This window comes from Apteryx mantelli, chromosome 1, assembly GCF_036417845.1.
Source record: "Apteryx mantelli isolate bAptMan1 chromosome 1, bAptMan1.hap1, whole genome shotgun sequence".
Lineage (NCBI taxonomy): Eukaryota > Metazoa > Chordata > Aves > Apterygiformes > Apterygidae > Apteryx > Apteryx mantelli.
The window spans coordinates 145,482,509-145,500,179 of record NC_089978.1 but is presented as its reverse complement, the minus strand read 5'-3'; the positions used below and the strand labels follow the sequence as shown (position 1 = coordinate 145,500,179).

The 17,671-nt window shown below is 45.9% G+C and overlaps 1 protein-coding gene across 2 annotated transcripts; it reads right to left on the bottom strand.

The window, feature by feature from the left end:
- Positions 1-280: 280 nt before the first annotated feature.
- On the bottom strand, positions 281-17,028 carry A4GALT (alpha 1,4-galactosyltransferase (P1PK blood group)). Of its 2 annotated transcripts, none has more exons than XM_067305676.1 (2): positions 16,979-17,028; positions 281-4,231 (listed from the first exon to the last, which is right to left on the bottom strand). In XM_067305676.1, the coding sequence occupies exon 2, from the start codon at positions 4,196-4,198 to the stop codon at positions 3,104-3,106; it is 1,095 nt and encodes a 364-aa protein (XP_067161777.1). In that variant the 5' UTR covers positions 4,199-4,231; positions 16,979-17,028; the 3' UTR covers positions 281-3,103. The 2 variants fall into 2 exon arrangements, with proteins under 2 accessions (XP_067161777.1, XP_067161782.1); XM_067305681.1 differs by lacking the exon at positions 16,979-17,028 and adding an exon at positions 16,259-16,269.
- Between the last annotated feature and the right edge of the window lie 643 nt (positions 17,029-17,671).

Here is a 17,671-nt window from a genome sequence, read left to right as displayed (position 1 = left end):
GCTGCTTGTGATAGATGGGGTGATACCTTGTTGGACTAGGAACCAGAACTGTGCTTTCCCCTGCACCTACCCCCCAGGTCCCAAAGATGGCATGGAAGCCAGGGTCCCCAAAACCCTCCTTCCATATGTGCTTATGTCAAACTCACCCCAAGTTCTTTCCACACTCCTAATTTTACTGAGTCACTTGAGGACACAATTTGACAATACTTTTCTGCATAATAACTAACAGATTGTTCAGAGCTGCCACCAATACCTCGCAGAACAAAATGGAACATCTTGGTAGAAAGAAGAAATAGTAAAAACAGAATTTATTTTTCTCTCACAAGGCAAAGGGGAAAAGGCCACAGGTTGCTTTGGTTCGATTCTCTCCTTATCAAACCTCTGAACATTCACTCTCCAGGAAAAAAACAAATAAAAACAAAAAGAAACAACTACACATATGCGAAAAGGCACTTTTTTAGAATAAGCAGTGGTATATCAAGCCAAATATTCGTTGCAGTGGGTCCCAAACACATCTGTAATCAGTTCACAGTATTGCCACAGTAAAGTTTCCTGTCATTATGCCTTTACAATCAGCAGCTACCACTTTACCACCACTGGTAGGGGTTCCTAGCTTGCTGAGATTTCTGTTGTTTAGCCAGCACGAGTCCCAAAACAGAAGGAACCAGCAGTAAGACATACCATGCCCCATTGACTACACACCAGGTCAGAGCTGACAGTTTTGCAGCTGCCTCTAAAGAAAGCAGTGAAAAAAGTAGAGTAGCAACAGTAAGACTAGACAGTGAAAACAGTACCTATTTTTACCACTTAGAGTGGTGAAGCACACTTAGATGGCCAGGAAGATTTGCTGTTTCCCCACAAAGTCTTGGTTCTTAAAGATGCTCAGTGTTGGGAGAACTGTAGGTGTTCAAGATCCTAAGTATCTCCAGGATGCAGCATAAAGCGGGGCAGAACTAAGAGGAAGCACTACATACATGCATGTATGTGGTGCAAGCAAGTGGGCAGGGCGGGGGGACAGGAAGTGGTTCTCAGCACCTTCCCATTTCAGGGTAGCTGCTTGTGCCCCGAATGCATGCCCTGCACAACTTACAGGTGGATAACTTTCAATCAAAGCAGCATTGACCTTGGGTCAACACCAGCTAGCTCAATTTACAAAAAAATCCAAAAGGTGCAAGCTCTCCTAAGCACCCACAGCCCTGTCCCCTGGGGAACAGGGAACTGTTTTCTAAAAGTGACAGGCAATCTGGCTTTCTCTTTTTTTGTCATCTAAGAAGAGTCAAATAAACCTGAGACACATAGAGAGATTCTGTCCTTGCATGCACAGTTGTCTACTTTTTTGCTCGTTGGCTTGACTAAGCTGAGCAAACCTCACATTGTTTATATCTGATGGGAAGCAAAACAGAGAGGAAAACAAGTCTGAGAAAACTGCAGTCCTAGAAATCATCTGAGTCACACTCGGAGGACTTGCAGGAAGCACCACTGAAAAAGCTTTCGTTTCAGGATCAGATGACATTGGAGATCTGACCAATGCCTGGTCATCAAGGCGGCCATCGGACCATCCAACTGCTGTTCCTAGGGGTACGAAGACTCACACACTGAAGGCAGAAAAGATTTTACAATGAGATTATCATCTCTGAGTAGTGTAGGAGAGGGGATAGCTGATGCTCTGCTCATCCACATTAACGCCATTACAGTGCCAAGTTCATCTGCCTGAGCGACCCGCCATAGATCATGGTGGGGTACAGATGTGCCAAGGCTGATGGTCTCTGCCTTACTCTCATTTCTCACTGCTCTTTCTTCATCATTTTCAAACAAAGAACTGTAAGAGCATCCATACGTCCCTTTGGGCACCAAAGGAAGGGACAGAGTTTCTCCCATGGTTTGTCCAACAAACTAGCCTCTGTGGTGGGAACTCCCAAAGGCACAAGAGGACTGTAAGAGAGATGAGCTAACTTTCTTCATCGCAGTTCAGGAATATAGTTGAGGAAAAAGAATAAAGCTTTGCACTGCATTTCTCAAGAACTCCCAGGAGAAATTTGTATTCCTGGACCGCAAATTGCAGGAGTGGTCCAGGCTACTTGAAGAGATCCTCCATAAACAACTCAGCTCCTGAACTTGAATTTAGATAGCACAGGTTCCCTACCAAGATCTCTGTATCCTTGCAAATGCTTGGAAGTATCATCTCATTCCTCTGGGGTCAGTCCAAGTACTGAAAGCTCTGGTGCAGCTTAGACACAGTTATGGGCATTTGGTCACACAGACAAACTCAGTGTAAAAGATAGTTCAAATCTTCCTGTGTTGGGTGCAATTTAAAGTGTGATTCGGGTGAGCTCTCCTGCTCATTGCAGGGTTTTAATTCACCATCACTACAAAATAAAACACTGCTGCCCATAAGATCCTGCAATTTGATGAGCTGGCCAAATCCTCAAGTTCTGATACACTCCAAATTTCCAAGCAGGTCTTTAGATCTACAAAGCTAAGCAGAGACTCCAGCATCCTGCATCCTGTTCAAACAGGGCACGAGGAGCTCCCCTCCACCAAACAGTCTTCAGAAGGAAAGGGAACTGAAGAGAAAAAAAGAGTTGCTTTAGCCACTTCCCCTTTCATTCTTCTCCATCTTTCCCCTCATTTTTCTCAGGCTACCTTCTCTAGCACACCTTTAACTCCCTCCTTAGCTCCTGTTCTCTGCTCTCCCACCCCTTCACTGCTTTGAGGACTGCACTTGAGAAGTCCTGAGAGTTGACAGTGACAAAGGCTGCGATGAGCATTTCTGCAAAGGCTCCTTCCAGGTTTACAGACACAGAAAGGGGCTGACAGAGGCTGCCACAAGTGGTCCAGGCCTCACTACCCTCTTGAGACCTCTCTATCTGACCAAGCAGAGCAGCAGAAAGATCCTGCACAGAAACAAAATGTTGCCGCCAGGCAGTTAAAGTCAAGGCAAAGAGCAGCACATAGTTGGTTGAAACTATGGTCTCCACCTCTGCGCCATGCAAATGGCTTTTATTCTCAACTCCCACCACCTCTCTTCACCGGAAGGTTCATTTGTGCTGGAACAGCTGGAGGGTTGGGACTCTAAGGTGATGTCTCTTAGCTGACCCTTGAGTCACTGCCGTCCAGCATCCTTCTTCATGATGTCGTACGTGGCAGGGCAGAAGTGAGAATGCAGCTGAGCCAGCAAAGCCTTGGATGTGATCTCTAGCCTTGTCCCTTGGCTCTTCTTGTTCCATACATGCACCGCATAGGTGTTCTTGAAGAGGTGATGAAGCTCTGAGGAGCTGACCACTTCAAAGTACTTCTTCCAGTCCTGCCACCGGATGGGATAAAAAGCCTCCCGGGGCAGAGCACTCACCCCTTTGCAGCTCCTACTGCTCCTAAGACTCCTGATGGAGCACCACTTCTTGAAGACACGTGTTAGGAGCTGTGGGCCCTGATGCCCCCAAATCCAGCTGTTGTAGTTCTCCACAAAGTCCTGCATGCAAAGCTCCATGAACTTGTGTTTGGGCTTAAAGGACAAGAAGGCCCCATTCAGCACATACTTGGACTGGGTACCGAGCACATTGGTGAGGTTCTTTAAGTTCTTAAGCACAATGAAGTCTGTGTCCAGGTAGATGCCACCAAATTTCCACATGATGGCAATTCTGCAGGCGTCAGACAGGATGGGTAAGAAATAAGGCTCCCAGCGTTGCTGAGCCTGCAAATACCACCCTGCAAGGGGCGTCCCAGAGAAAAGCTCCTGCAAGTCCAGGGGCCGGATTTCCACATTGGGGAAGCAGCTCAGTAACGAGAAGCCCCAGTGGCTGGGTAGCGAGGTGTTTCTGTTTGCCAAGCCTTTCATGAGCACCACAACCCTCGTCCCAGGGTGTGTCCGAGCCGCCGATTCCACAGAGCACATGAACAGGTAATTTGGGTTGGTTCGCTCTGAGGTCTCCACAAAAAACACGTCCCCCGGGGGAGGAGGGGGCCCACCAGCAGCGGCACGGGGGGGAGACGGCACAGAGCGAGCACAGCGGATCTCAACAGGCAAGCTGTAGACCTGGCCCCTGACCTTTGGGTCCTCCGTGATTCTCCAGTACAACAGGATGGAGGCAAAGGACAAGAACTTAAAGACGATGATGAACAGGGCCCCGAGCCTGTGGTTCAGCATCACTCTGGTCAGTTTTAGCAGACAGCTGGGCATCCTGAGCATCCTCGCTCCCATCAGAGCCTGCTCTCCCAACACAAGCGTTGTGATCTGAAGGGGAGGAAAGAAGAAAAAGGCATTGACAGACAAGGCAACACACCACCAGCCACAGTGCAGGACTACGGCAGAGCCACATGCTGCACTCTCTTCACTTCCCCTCATCCCAGCATGCTTCGATCATCCCCTTTGGTCATTTCTAAAGCAGTCTCCTGGCTTCTCCGTCTTGTCACAGGGCCTGCAGGCCCTCATCAGAAACCACAGCACATGTTCGGATTGCTCTCCTTCAAACACAAAACAAGGCCTAACCTCTCCTGTTTATCACAAACCAAGAGTGACCCTCAGTTCCCTGAATGAACGTACACTGTACTTGCCACTTGTAAGCAAATACTGCATTTGTTCCATTTTACCTTCATCAGGATATTATTTTTAAATCAGACATGTACAAGAATAATCCTGGAGACAATGATTTTGGATTCTTCTTTGTCCTCCAGTTTGCTGGCACACTATCAGTCTTAGATCTTTGGCACCTGACAATGCATGGAACACCTGCTTTTGAGATGTTTGTGTCCCCAACAGGAGAACCACCCATCCTTCCCCAGAACTGAATATTCAACTAAAACACCAATGCTGCCATCTCTTCCTGTCAAGAGGCCTTAGCTCCTAGAATCACAGAATGGTACTTCTTTCCCTTCCATTTATTCCTTGATAACTAATGTGCCCCATGTTTTGCTACAAAGCTCCACAACATGATAGTGTTTACTATGTTGCTTCACATTGCACCTTGCTTCTTGCCAGTGCTCTTAATTTTATATTTAGACCTCTATGCTTAAAATACTTAACACTTTCCTTCACTGAGAAAGGCTATCTTTCCTTCTTTCACCATTTAAAACCACACTTTGTGAAAGAGAATCAAGCATTATGATTGTTAATCCTTCAGTACAGCAGTGCTTTGGTCTTTAAGAGACACATTCTCCCACTTGCCCACCCGTTCCACCCACAGAGCCAGCCTTCTCCAGCAGTGTGCTCAAGCGTAGGGGGATGCCTGTATACCCTCCTGTCAGGCAGTCAAGCTGGGATTCACAGTGCTATTTCTGCTTTTACAAGCCTAGTTAGAATGTTCTGGCCAGCCACCAAGTTTAGTTCCCTGAAGTCCGAAGTGTAGATTTACCATAAAGAGATATGTTACAGCAGATGGAAGAGCAGAGCTGAATTTAGCTCCCAGAAAGTCCAACTGCTCTGTAACAGCCTGAAATAAGGTGCGTCAGGCTCCTGCAATGCACAGTCTAATTGAAGGGAGCTGTGATTGATGCACCAACACCTTCCTCAGAGCCTGGATAGTCTAAATGGTGCTAGGCTTTTAATAATGAAAAACAGTAAAGTTTCGCAAAAAATATACTCTCTAAAGAAAAAAGAATTGATATGAAATTGTCTGAGAGATGTAAAACATTTTAATATCTTCCTTGCCTTAACCCCTATTTCCCTTGTGGTAAAATTTTGCAGAATTTAAAAGAAATAAAATCAATATAATCCAACAGTAAAATTAGAAGAGTTTTATGAGACAAACTAAAAATGTACAGAATGTAATAGAGAGCTACATTATGCCTGCTACAGAGAGCTACAGGTCAGCTTAATAACAGAACAGAATTTTCCATTTTAGATTAATTATATTTCAGTGGAAAAAAAAACTCTTTTGAGGTTCATCTCTCAGTTCTTCCTCCATTTCAACAAAAGCCTGTAATCCTGTGACCTTTCAACACATCTTCTGAACTCTACTTATAGGAAATGACACGCCATCCACCTGGTAGCACCAAGTACTGGAGTGCTTGAGACCAGTCACATCGCAGTGAGCTCCCCGTCTGCTCTGTACCTTTTCCTTTCCTTGAGACTGTCAAAGGATAACACATTTCCTTTCCACATTGTTGAAAGAAATGGCAAGACCCTGCCATCTCCTCTCCTGTTCTCTCTCTTTTCTGTGATTCTACTTATGCTTGTAAGGAAGAGGAGCAAGTGAGAGAGGGAGGGAGATTTTTCACCACATTACACCTGGAGCATTTGGGATAGTTATAGTTTGCACCAGCAAAGAGCTTGGGCCTGGGGGAAGAGGCGGCTACACAGCTCCATCCTGCAGAAACAGCACTTCACTAGCAATAGTTAACTTCAGTCCTGTCCCACAAGGAAATGTTTACAGCCTGAATACGAGGGTCTGCAAATAAGACTGCGTCTATACTACAGCTTTTGCCCACACAACCTTGTTGTTCAAAGATCACAGCTCGTCATACCTGCAACTGGCCGGTCCTGGCCCTTCTCCAGAAAGTTGTACTTTGTAAAATGCCACCGTGCAGGCACAGCGATACAGGGGTAAGCCAGTTACTGCCCTCACGTATGGAGAAGGGAAACTCTACCCAGAAGATTATATCCACATGGGGTTTGTACTGTTTGGCCACGTCCTGGCTAAAACCAAATTTATATCAGAGCATAATGAGTGTACTGTAAAGGGCAGAACAGTCTCGACTTGGGGAATTCCACCTATTTTATTGCCAGTTACCATTAACTTTTAATTACTGATTTAGGTACTGAGGAAAAAAAAAAAAGACAAACAATTAAACAAACTCTTAGGAAAACACCCGTCCTCCCCCTTCCCCAGGCTTAACTTCAGTCCAACACCTCTCATACCCCTTCCTAGTCTCAGCTACCCTTGTGTTTGTCAAGTGTTACACACAGTCCCTCCCATTTCCTTCGGTGAGGTGACAGGTGGCACAGGAGGTCGAGGTCAGTAAGCCGCCACTTGCTTCTTGCTCTTTTCTTCCACTGCTCCTTGCTTCTTACTGCTCCTTTGCTCCAGCACTGGCTCCTCCACAGGCTGCAGGTTCTTCAGGGCTGTACCTGCTCCAGCGTGGGGTCTCCACAGGCTGCAATCCCCCACGTGTGTCCCTGCTCCAGCATGGGTCACCCACAGCTCACAGCCCCTCAGGGGTATCCCTGCTCCGGCATGGGTCATAGTCCTTCGGGGATGTGCCCACCCTGGCGTGAGTGACCCACGGCCACAGTCCCTCAGAGGCATACCTTCTGGCTCTGAGCACCTCCTGCCAAGAGCATGTCTCCAGCTGTGTCCCCAACAATGTCCCTTCTACGTGCCTCCTCCAGTTCCTCCCTTTTCTCCAAATGTGTCTCTTCATGTGTCTCCTCACATGTCTACTTTCGTGTGTCCTTGCATATCTCCTCACATCCTTTTGTGTCTCCTGCCTCATGTCACCTTTTTGTGTCTCCTTTTTTTATGTCTTCACGTGCATCCTCCCATGTAGCCTCATTTGTGTCCTTTTGTGTCTCCTCTCATATGTCTCCCTTTTGTGTCTCCTCTCTCCCTAGTGGCTACCACTCTTTCTTAAATATGTTTGAGCAGAGGCACCATATGCTCCTCTGACTGGTGGAGATATTGGCAGGCAATGGGTTGCTTTCATCCGTTTCAGAGCTGGCTGGAACTGGCATTTCATGGCCTCATCCTACACAGGGCTCCTCTGCAGCACCCTGCTACTGGAACTCTACCATTTATGCCCAGTACAGCATACCTTGCAATGTTCAAATACAGACAAGTCCCTAGCTTTATTATTTTTCTTTCCACACAGGAGAAATATGCTAATAAGGCATTTTAGATTATCAGCTGTTGAACAGTCCTTCACTACCTAGTGCAAACAAAAACAGTCATATTTTAAAACAAGTTAGGTGGTCAAGTTTACTGACCCCCCGAGGCTCTTTACCCATGTATTTGTTTCTCGTTGTGGTAACATCTGCTTCCAGATGCTCCCTGTACAATGGATATTCTTTAAACAAATAGAGAAAATGAGAGACCATAAGTGACACATTGTCATTTACATACTTGCAATGCAAAGGACTTTCTGTCAGTTTATTGATGGTGTCATTTTACAGAGAACTCATTTAATAATTTGCTCCAGCCTGTCATCAGAATACTCTAAATATATCCTTAGCACATGCCAGATCAATATCTGACCCTCTAGCAGGCAAGCGGGAGAGTAAGGACACCTTCCAGCACTACCATCCCATTTGTATACCCTTCGCTCAAGAGCAAGGTTTTGTGTTGCAGCTAAACCAAACTAAGGAGAAATTTCCACCAAAATAGGAATTAATTCAGGAACCTAAGGTAGAAAATTCACCCTATGAAGTAAAAACAATTTTTTTGTGCTAGTTGAGCCTCCAGAGAACAGCTCAACTGTAACATAAATCTTTGGAACAACTGAAGGATTTAGGTATTTAGGAAAGAACACTATTGCTCCCCAAATACCTCTCCCTTATGAGCAGTGGGGAAATATCCATGTCTCATTTTGTCTTCCATTCAAGATACTCAGCAGCAGAACAGAAGAGAAGTATCCCAGGCAGTAAATAGATGCAGCAGCTTACAACAGCTGTTCCAGCAACAACAGTGAAGCACCAGGGAAATCAGGCTCCTCCCAGAGCACTGCAAGCACCTTTAGCACTAAAGTAAAAGCTCGTTTTCTTCCTATCATGTCTGCTGGTGTCTGGCATGTCTGCAGCTACAGGATGCCTGATGGTGATGTCCCGCCTCGTAATTCCCAGGGATAAAACAAAGCAAGAGGAAATTACCATAAGCACAGACATGATTGCCATACCAATGGAAATATGCATGTGCATTTTCTTAAAATTCACTTATGCTTTGAGTTCAGAGGTGTTTTGTGACTAAAGAGCAAAGACAATTTTAATAAGTTCTGAGCAAGGGAGTTTCCTGACCTGGTCAGAAAGAGGTGCTTTAAGTCTTTACTGGGGCAATGCAAAATGACTTAGCAGCTAGCAGTTTCCACAGCAGCTAGAGTCAAGAGCCAGGTCCTCCTTCACAGAAACCAGACTGCACTTACCCATAGGGCTGGGGACAGATCTGCTGAGTTTGTTTACTGTGTCTGGGACTTAAAAGTTGAGACTGTGCATTTTCGCCTGAAATCAACTCATTTCTTCCTGGTATTATTATGAAAGTGTGCAGGCACCAGGGAATCAGCTTGTCTGTTTTTTTAAAAATACCTTTAGTACAGTACTTTCTCTCCAGGATGGTGTGCTCAGCATCAGTCACAACATCCACTCTACAGAGCATACTTCACATGCTGCTGGGTACCTCCTCCTTTTTCAGCCACAAGGCTTAGTTAAGGATGTCTGAAGCAATATGCTGCTTGCTGAGCAAGGCACGGAGAATGCCAGGAAAGTGTTTCCAAAAAGCTAACAGGGCTGTAATTCACTGAAGGTGGTATAACAGAAGCCTAACGCATTTCTAGACAGGTCAGGTGAAGTGTTGGGCTTAAATGCTTTGTTAAATATGTTCCCTAATGTTAAGCCCAAAATGTTTTCCCAGATAAACATTACAAAAGATTCAGAGACTTCCCAGCCTGGTGTTTTGCTGCTGCTTAATGGAGGAGGCCAAATCCATAAATCCATTTCTCTCCACTTATAGGTTTTAGCTGCTGCTTTGCTTTTCCTTGGAAAGCCCTGACAAGTTTTCAGGAGACGCATCTCTATCTTTACCTCCAAAAGCAGCTGGAAACAGAAGTCACAAGAATAATGCCTTAAAACCTCAAACTAGTATCAAAGGAGAATTGTCAAGGCAGGCCTTTAATATTTGGTGCCCCTAAATATATCAAGCTTGAATCTGGAGTTAAGGGAATTTAGAATAACCATCAGGTTTGATTCACTGCACTTTGTGTTAAGGCACCCTTAAGTATAAGGAAAAGGAGCTGCTGAATGTTTATGTAAATCAGGTCCCAGGCACCATGCTTCAGAGCAGTGACAGAAATACATTTCCTTCCTTTCATACACAAAGGAAAATTAAGGCTCACAAAGCTTTCATCAAAAACAAAGTAAGAAAAAACAAAACAAACATACAGTCTGCATGCCGTGTCAAAGCAATGCCATTCAGTCCAAGGACCGTAACACTGCTCTGCACTGTTCTTCCAGCTTTTATTCCTTTGCTGTTTAAGATTTAGCACATTTGCCAAGAACAGATAACTTTGTGAACTTTATGCCGCAGAGAGTTATATTCAAGACTGGCCCCTAGAAATCCATTGGGATAAGGCAGCCTACAGTGCAAAGTGGGCCTAAGGCCTCATGTTTGCAGCTGTGTTTGTTAGTTCCTGCCACCATGCTTCACACTCTGTGAAAGCAAACACATATGAAGTCACTCACATGATCACGGCCTAACAGGAAAACATGCTGGCCTTTCAAAAGCAGACATCAGGTACTGTAGTTAACATATTTAAAAAGCCCTTACTTTTAAAACCAATTAAATATAAGTTAAAATTTCTCAGCGATTAAGGCTTCCCTAACTACTAGTACTGCACATACAAAACAGCACGAGATAACCAATGCATTTGATTCTGTTTACTTTTGCATACTTCAAGAGAATGTGCTATTTGCACTTAGCTCACATCCACCCAACCAGGGCATACCAGTGCATACCTGGATCATGCTAAACCTCCTTGAATATATTGCTTTCAAATTACAATTGCAATTTTGCCTAGAAAATGGGAATGCGTTACAGAAGAGATCTTCCCATACCCTACCTTTTAATCCACTTCTTCAAGAAATTTAGTTTAATGCTAGTCACTCTGTGCACAGCATTCACATAGAGAATTTAGTTACTAGATGAAGAGCAGGGATTCCTAATATTGAAATCGTGACTGGCCTGACTGCCCGGTCAGATGAATACAGTGTTGAAGTGGAATCAGTCATTGCCGACCTGTGGTTTCCCTAAAGCCCTTCAGGGATCTTCCTCTCTCCCAGTGCAAGCAGCACCTCTGCAGTGCAGCCGCCAAGGTGTGGGAGATGGGATGTGGGACACGTGCTGCGGGGAGGAAGGTTCCTCTGGTGGACACGTTCTCCTTCATTGCTCTGGGAGACCTGAGGCCCGGGTTACCCAAAAGGCCCTAGGGAGATTAATTTTTTTCTTACCTTTATGAAAAGTTGTCATTTGTCTTTAGGCTGCTTACTGAACTGTTAGAGCCTGTGTGTCCTTGCAGGGATCTCAAGTGATCTTGAGTATGTCTTAGGGAAGCTTCATAAATATGAGTAAAGCACTAAAGCCTGGTATCTTTCTGAGATTCTTGTCCCTATTTTATGAACAGGTAAATCAAGTGTTTAGATTTACTAGCATGTGATAGGTGCAACAACAGAACTTACCAAAAAGTCCCCAGTTCTAAGTATTGCAAAACTGGCCAGCACTTTGAGCTGCAAAGTATAACAGATCAAACACCAAAAAGGTATAACCTGTCTTCAGATTCAAAAAGGCCTGTGGTAATTTGAAGCACACCCCTCACTTTCAAACCTCCATTCTTCCTACCGTCAGTGGCCTTATCCCCTTCACTTCTTTAACCCAGTGCATCCTTCTCCGCGTTGCTTTGCTCCACACTTTCCCCACCTGCCCCATCGAGCCCAGCCATGGCGATTGCTTCGGGAACCGAGATGGGCAGAGCAAGGATGGCTGGCCTGGGCCCCTGCCTGGCCCTGGGCACTGCAGGCCTCTGCGGCTCCCTGACCCGCTGTTTGGGGCTAACTCCACATGACATCAGGTGCTGGGCTTCACTGTGCTGAATAAAGGTCCCTGGGGGATGGCATGGTGAAAAATTTCATAGTGGTGGGAGCACTGAGCAACGCAGCGTGACATAGTGAGGAAGGATGTAGCGTCACTGCGTGACACAAAGGGTAGTAAGAGGAATTACAGAGACATCTGGATAGAGAGGGACTTTCACAATGAACCCAGTGACAATGTGTAATCAGAATTGTATCTCTCCTTCCCCCAAAATAGTATCTGAGTGTCTTATTCAGCCCTTTGTCAGGAAAAGTTTCCTAACGCTTTTTGTAGAGCTTAGCATTTGCGTCATCTTTAACTGAGAGGAGTCATTTTTATACCAGGTAGCTTTCGGCTTTCAGGAAACAGACCACACAAACCCTTGTCAATAGTTTGAATAAAAGGCGATATAGAATTTGGCTGGGGAAAGCTGCTGGAAAATGCAAATAGACAAAAGGGACAGATGCTAGCAGTAGACCTGCTAGCAAACTGATACACCTCTTTTTGCCACCAACAGCTTTCAGTTCAGTTTCGTATTACTGCATGTTTGTACAAAGCCATGCACACTCATTGTATAAGTAATAGGGCTGGAAACAGTGTATAAAACTTAAGTCTAAACAGTATTTTAACCCTCACAGCTCATGAAAATACTGGAATGTGGCTGGCGAAGCAGCAGCTTTTTGGAAGGACATGCACATATTAGCAGACTGAGATAGTTGTAAGTCAGAACAAAGTCTGGTCAGAAAGAAAGTGGGCAAACCCTGTTAAATCATCAATGTCACTGCTACCTAAGATCTCATGCAAGGGTTGCAGAGTAGATCTTGCATCACAGAAAGAAGCCACTTAAAATGCTGTCCCCTTGTGCAGTGAGGTCTGTCTCATGAAAGTGGGCATCCAAGCAGCATTAATGCATGAGGAGATACAGTGCACTTCAAAGTATGTTAATGATTAAACACTTCAAGTCTGTTAGATATAGTGGTTTTTCCTTCCATCAGTTTGGATGATGGTGTCTTTCTTTCTGTTTGTAAAAATCCAAAGATATGCTGGAGAGAAAAGATCAACCAATAGCAAATCACTACACATAGATTCAGGGGATTTCTATTTATTTTGCTGCTCTGTAAGAGGATTTTTATGGGACAAGGAATAGGTCACTGAAGTATAAAAGCTCACCTCCAATTTGAAATCATTGTAAAGTCTAAATTTCTTCAAGGCTTTGGGTGTTTGCTCCTCTGTCTCTAACACACCTTTCTCCTGTGAATATGGAAGAAGCACTTTCCTATCTGACAGAGGCACTGCAAGAATGAATATATTCAAGATTGGGAGGTATTCCCATCTGTGTAAGACACAGGTATAAGGTTTTGTGCAACTATATTGGAAAGAGTTGGGGGGAAAAAAACATACAGTGTGTGCATTTTCTGTTTTATCAAAAAAAAAAAAAAAAAAAGGAATAGTGACATTATTGTACTTAACCCCTTGCTCCCAGAAGAGCAATTCTTAATGCTATAATCAGAAGTTCCACCAGACCTCCCTTAAGATGCTGGGCAGAGTTACCAGCCCTGGCTTAAGATAATTGTAAAAGCCAGTAGAGACATGAGAAGAAGTCAGTTGCTAACATAACACTTGTTTCCAAGTGAAAGCACCATCCAAAATAAGATTTGTGAATCTGTTGTGGAATTTGAATGACCCAACAAAATAGTTTTTTTTTTTAAGTCTTTGCACGGGAGTGTCTTTAAAAAAATGCAGCCCCAGAGGAGAGCACAGAAAGAGATCTCAACGCCAGAAGATGCACTACAAAGTTTTAACAAACATGGAAAGGGCAGCCCTGAGGGAGCTAAAAGATACTACAGCTAGGCTCATCTAATGGGGAGCTGCCAGAAAAGGAAACAGGAGTGTTCCCAATCTCTCCTACCATCATGTACTGGAACTTCATCCAAACCATAACAATGCTGATGGCAAGACTTATTTAACGCTATACACTATTAATCTGGTCTCACCTCTATATATGGAATATTCACATCTGTGCGGTTTTATATGGCAACTGTGACATGCAGATAGTGATTTGTCTCTATACTAAATGCAACAAAAATAAGATGGAAATAGAATTACTCATAAGTACTTCTTGCCAGATTGAAGTATGATTTGATGACACATCAAAACTGAACCAATGGCTGGGTGTTGCTAAAGTATGCAGCTCCACTCTGTTCCTTCTCAGGCTGGGCCTTGACACTCCTCTGACCTTGCACTGAACAATCCAGAGGGCTAAACCTCCAAAAAGCTCATGCTGTTGAAGGATTTGATTTTCTTACTGATTTAGCTCCCAGAACTTGTTTTGCTCTACTGCAGAGTGAGACAAGCACAAGTGTTGGCACAAAGAGAGCTGCAAGAACATGCAGCCAGGAGACTGCACCTTTTTAGTGGCACCTAACTTAATTCAATGGTAGCACCAAATTGCACACCAAGGCTTTCACAGTCCATGACGACTGGACTTGGCCCGATGACATCCCTAAGGGTGAAAAAATTCATTAGAGCCACTGTCTAATGGACGCAGGCAATGCCTTGAGAGCCAGTGGAAATCCTGGGAGGAGGAAAACATGGGTCACAGCCACCAGCAGCTACCTGAACCACATATCTAAAACTGGCTCGTGACAGGCAGATTGTTATTAGCCCACATCAGACTGTCAGGCCTTCAAGGATGACTGCAATTTCTGTGTTGTCAGATGAGGGGCGTGAGAACAAGAAAAGGGCCTTCACATATGGCTTTCCAGACACTGCCTCCTCCTATGGAGTTTGAGCCTTGAGACTCTGCTTACAGTTTTGTCTTGCAGCTCACGTCACCATTTGAAGAGAGGGTTTCTTTCCCCATCAGTTCTTAGGCTCACAACTCTTAGCAAGTTCAACCAAAAGGCTGAAATATCAACCAGACTGGGTATCTCATGATAGCAGACATCCTCCCAAGCCTTTTATTTCAAAGCTGCACCTTTTCTTCACTGGTACTAACCAAGAAATAGAGGGCAAAACCAGGACTCTCCATTCAATTTTGACAACTGACTTGAGATAGTGTTAAACCCTAACTAATGTACCAGGCCTTCTGCTTGTGAAGAGCAGGGCTATCTCCAAATGCAAGTGAACTCCCCACAGCATCCGTTACAACACCCAACCCAGAACACACCTTTTTTGTCTGTCGAGGGATCTTAACCAAGCATCTCACTGGCCTTGTGAAAACCTGTGTCAGGCTCCACCCATCCACACCAAAGTCTTCTGGAAACCATTAAAGTATTAAGTAATCACATCCCTTAACTTGGAGGAGGTTAAAAAAGTCATCTGATAATTGTTTTTCATTTGTAGATACTGAATATTCCCCTCGAGTCCTTTCATTTGCAAACAGGCTCTGTTCAAGATGTACAGCTTTCAGGCTTGCTCTCATTAGATTACTACCCACCTCTCTAGTCTTTCAATTCCCAGGTAGAAGTCTAATTTTAGTTTTCCTATTATTTTAACATTATCCTTAACAATCCACAGGACAATGGCATTGTAGCCAACATCAATAAAACCACAATGATGCATTTCAAAAACAAATGACTCACAGCCACTTTCAGTGCATATTTCTTCCTATATCACAGACAAAGTATTTTCTATAAAGCATCTTCAATCCAAACACAGGCACCCTGCTCCCATCACTCTCCCATTACAATTTATTCTTGCTTTCTCATTGATAAGCTAGCAACAGATCACAAACCAGCTTCACTCATAAATACACTACAGAAGACTATCATTTTGTCTGCTTCACTTCCTAGTCATGCTGCTTCTACTTCATGTAGAGGTTTCACAGGAAACCTCTGTCCTTAGCACTGTCTTGCACCCATGCAAATGCAAAATGTCTCCTAGAGAAGAGAGAAGCATCACAAATATATTTCCTGGTATTTACTGAGAACAACCAACCATATGCACATTACAAAATCATCAGAGCTCTAGCTGAAGCTCGAGTGGGATGCAGTCAGGATTGGGAAACATCTAGACTACTTTGAGCAATCCCTCGTACTGGGGAACAACATGGTGATTTAATTGGGATAGTTCATTCCTAGCCAGGGCTTCTAAATTCATCTTCTCTCACCAATGTTACTGATTCTAGATTACTACAGTTACAATGTATTAAAACATTACAAAATGTTTCCTTATACTTCTTCTGCTGGAGCATTCCCCCTCCTGCCACACCAAGCAATGCTGCTAGTCTATTGTGAGTCTCCATCCTTCTTCCTCAGACTTTGAACCTTATCCCTGCTCAAACTCTTACGTTTTTTCAAGGCACGTCTGCCTGGGAACATGACTGCTGATTGCACTCTCTACTGTCACCAATTCTGCTGTGTTTCCACTCTCTCAGCCAAGCCAGTCCCCTGTGGCCCCAAGAGCAGCAAGCAGAGAGAAGTTCCACATTTCTCCATCCCATCCAACCCTTTTCCCTTCTTCCTCCCACTACGCTGCTGCCATTCACCTGGACTTACAGTTTCAGTGTTTGGCTCGTCCTTCTCAAGTTGCATTCAGCCCTTTGCCGTTCTGCAGAGCACGCAGGCACTGAATGTGCAAGCTCCCTTTGCACGTACACAGCTGCTGTGTTCCTCTGCACCTTTGTTATCTCCCTTCTGAAACTGCTATCTACACTGTGTAAGAAAAAAGCTGAGAAGGCCTTCAAGAGAAACTTCGCCCACAGAAACCTCGGCCAAACGGTTCGTCACCGCTGCAAGGGAGACCTCCTTGTCTGTGTGGACTGGTAGGACCAATCACCTCCAGATCTATAATAACTCATGGCAAGTACATTAAGCCAGCTCAGCGCCAGCCCAGGGTCCCTCCCGGCTCCAGCCTTGCTAGCTGTCAAGGGCCACCTAGCCCAGACCTGGCAGCCCTCCCCACTGCTGAGACCGACGGGGCAAGAGGAGCCGTTTCTCTGAAGGCTGGCCAGCTCTAACACGCACCCCAGAGCTGCCTGCGAAACAGCTGGTGCCTGACACCGTGATGGATAGGAACGCATTGTGCTAATGGAAAAGTTTGCCGTGGAAAAATAAACATTTTCCCGGGTCGCCGGCCCGGCGACAAGAGGAGGCGAAGGCGCCCCGAGCGCAGGCTAGCGGGCAAAGCCGAGCCCCGCGCGGCGCCCGCGGCACGGCGTGGAGGCCACCCCGCGGGGCTGCCCCGGCCCCCCTCAGCCCCCCCGGGGCCCGGCTCACCTCGGCGGGCGGCGGCCGCCGCTCCGCTCCGCGCCCGCCCGCGGAGCAGCCAGGCGGCGGCGGCGGCGGCGGCGGCGGCGCTCCCTGCCCTCCGCTCGGGCATCACCGGCGGCCCCTCCCCGGTGGGAAGCCGCCCCCGGGCGGGCCCCGGCCGGCCCCTCCCTGCACCGGCACCGGCACGGGCACCGCCGCCCCTCTGCTTCGTACAGAGCATTTTGAATTGCGGCGAGGATCTTTTTATTTTATTTTATTTTTTTCTTTTCTCCCCCTTCTCCCCCACGCTCTGGGAATTCCGCTCTTACTCACCCCCGCGGCAAGTTTAGGCTTTGAGATCTGATACACGCTTTGCGCCCTAGCCGCGGCCAAGCGCTGCCATCCCTCAAGCACCGGGCGAGCGGCGGCCGCGCAGCGCGTAGCGCGCAGCGCTCCGCGGCCGGGTCGGCGGGGTGACAGCGGCAGGGCGCCGTGGGCGGCTGGGCTGCGCGGAGCAGGCTAAAGACCCCACACCGAAAGGGGTGACAAGCCACGGAGAGAATGAGGAGCCAGGGAGACTGGGAGCTTGTGAAATTGAATTTTATTTTATTGTATTTTTTAAAAGCCTACCGCTGAGCTGCTCACCCGGTGAGAGGCAATGAAGTTTCAGAATCACCCTAAGGCCAGAGGAAGTTTTACCTAAATTACTTCTGGCAAATG

Bases quoted from the DNA above. Each gene is read 5' to 3' on its own strand.
- A4GALT (XM_067305676.1), bottom strand. From the start codon at position 4,198: ATGGGAGCGAGGATGCTCAGGATGCCCAGCTGTCTGCTAAAACTGACC.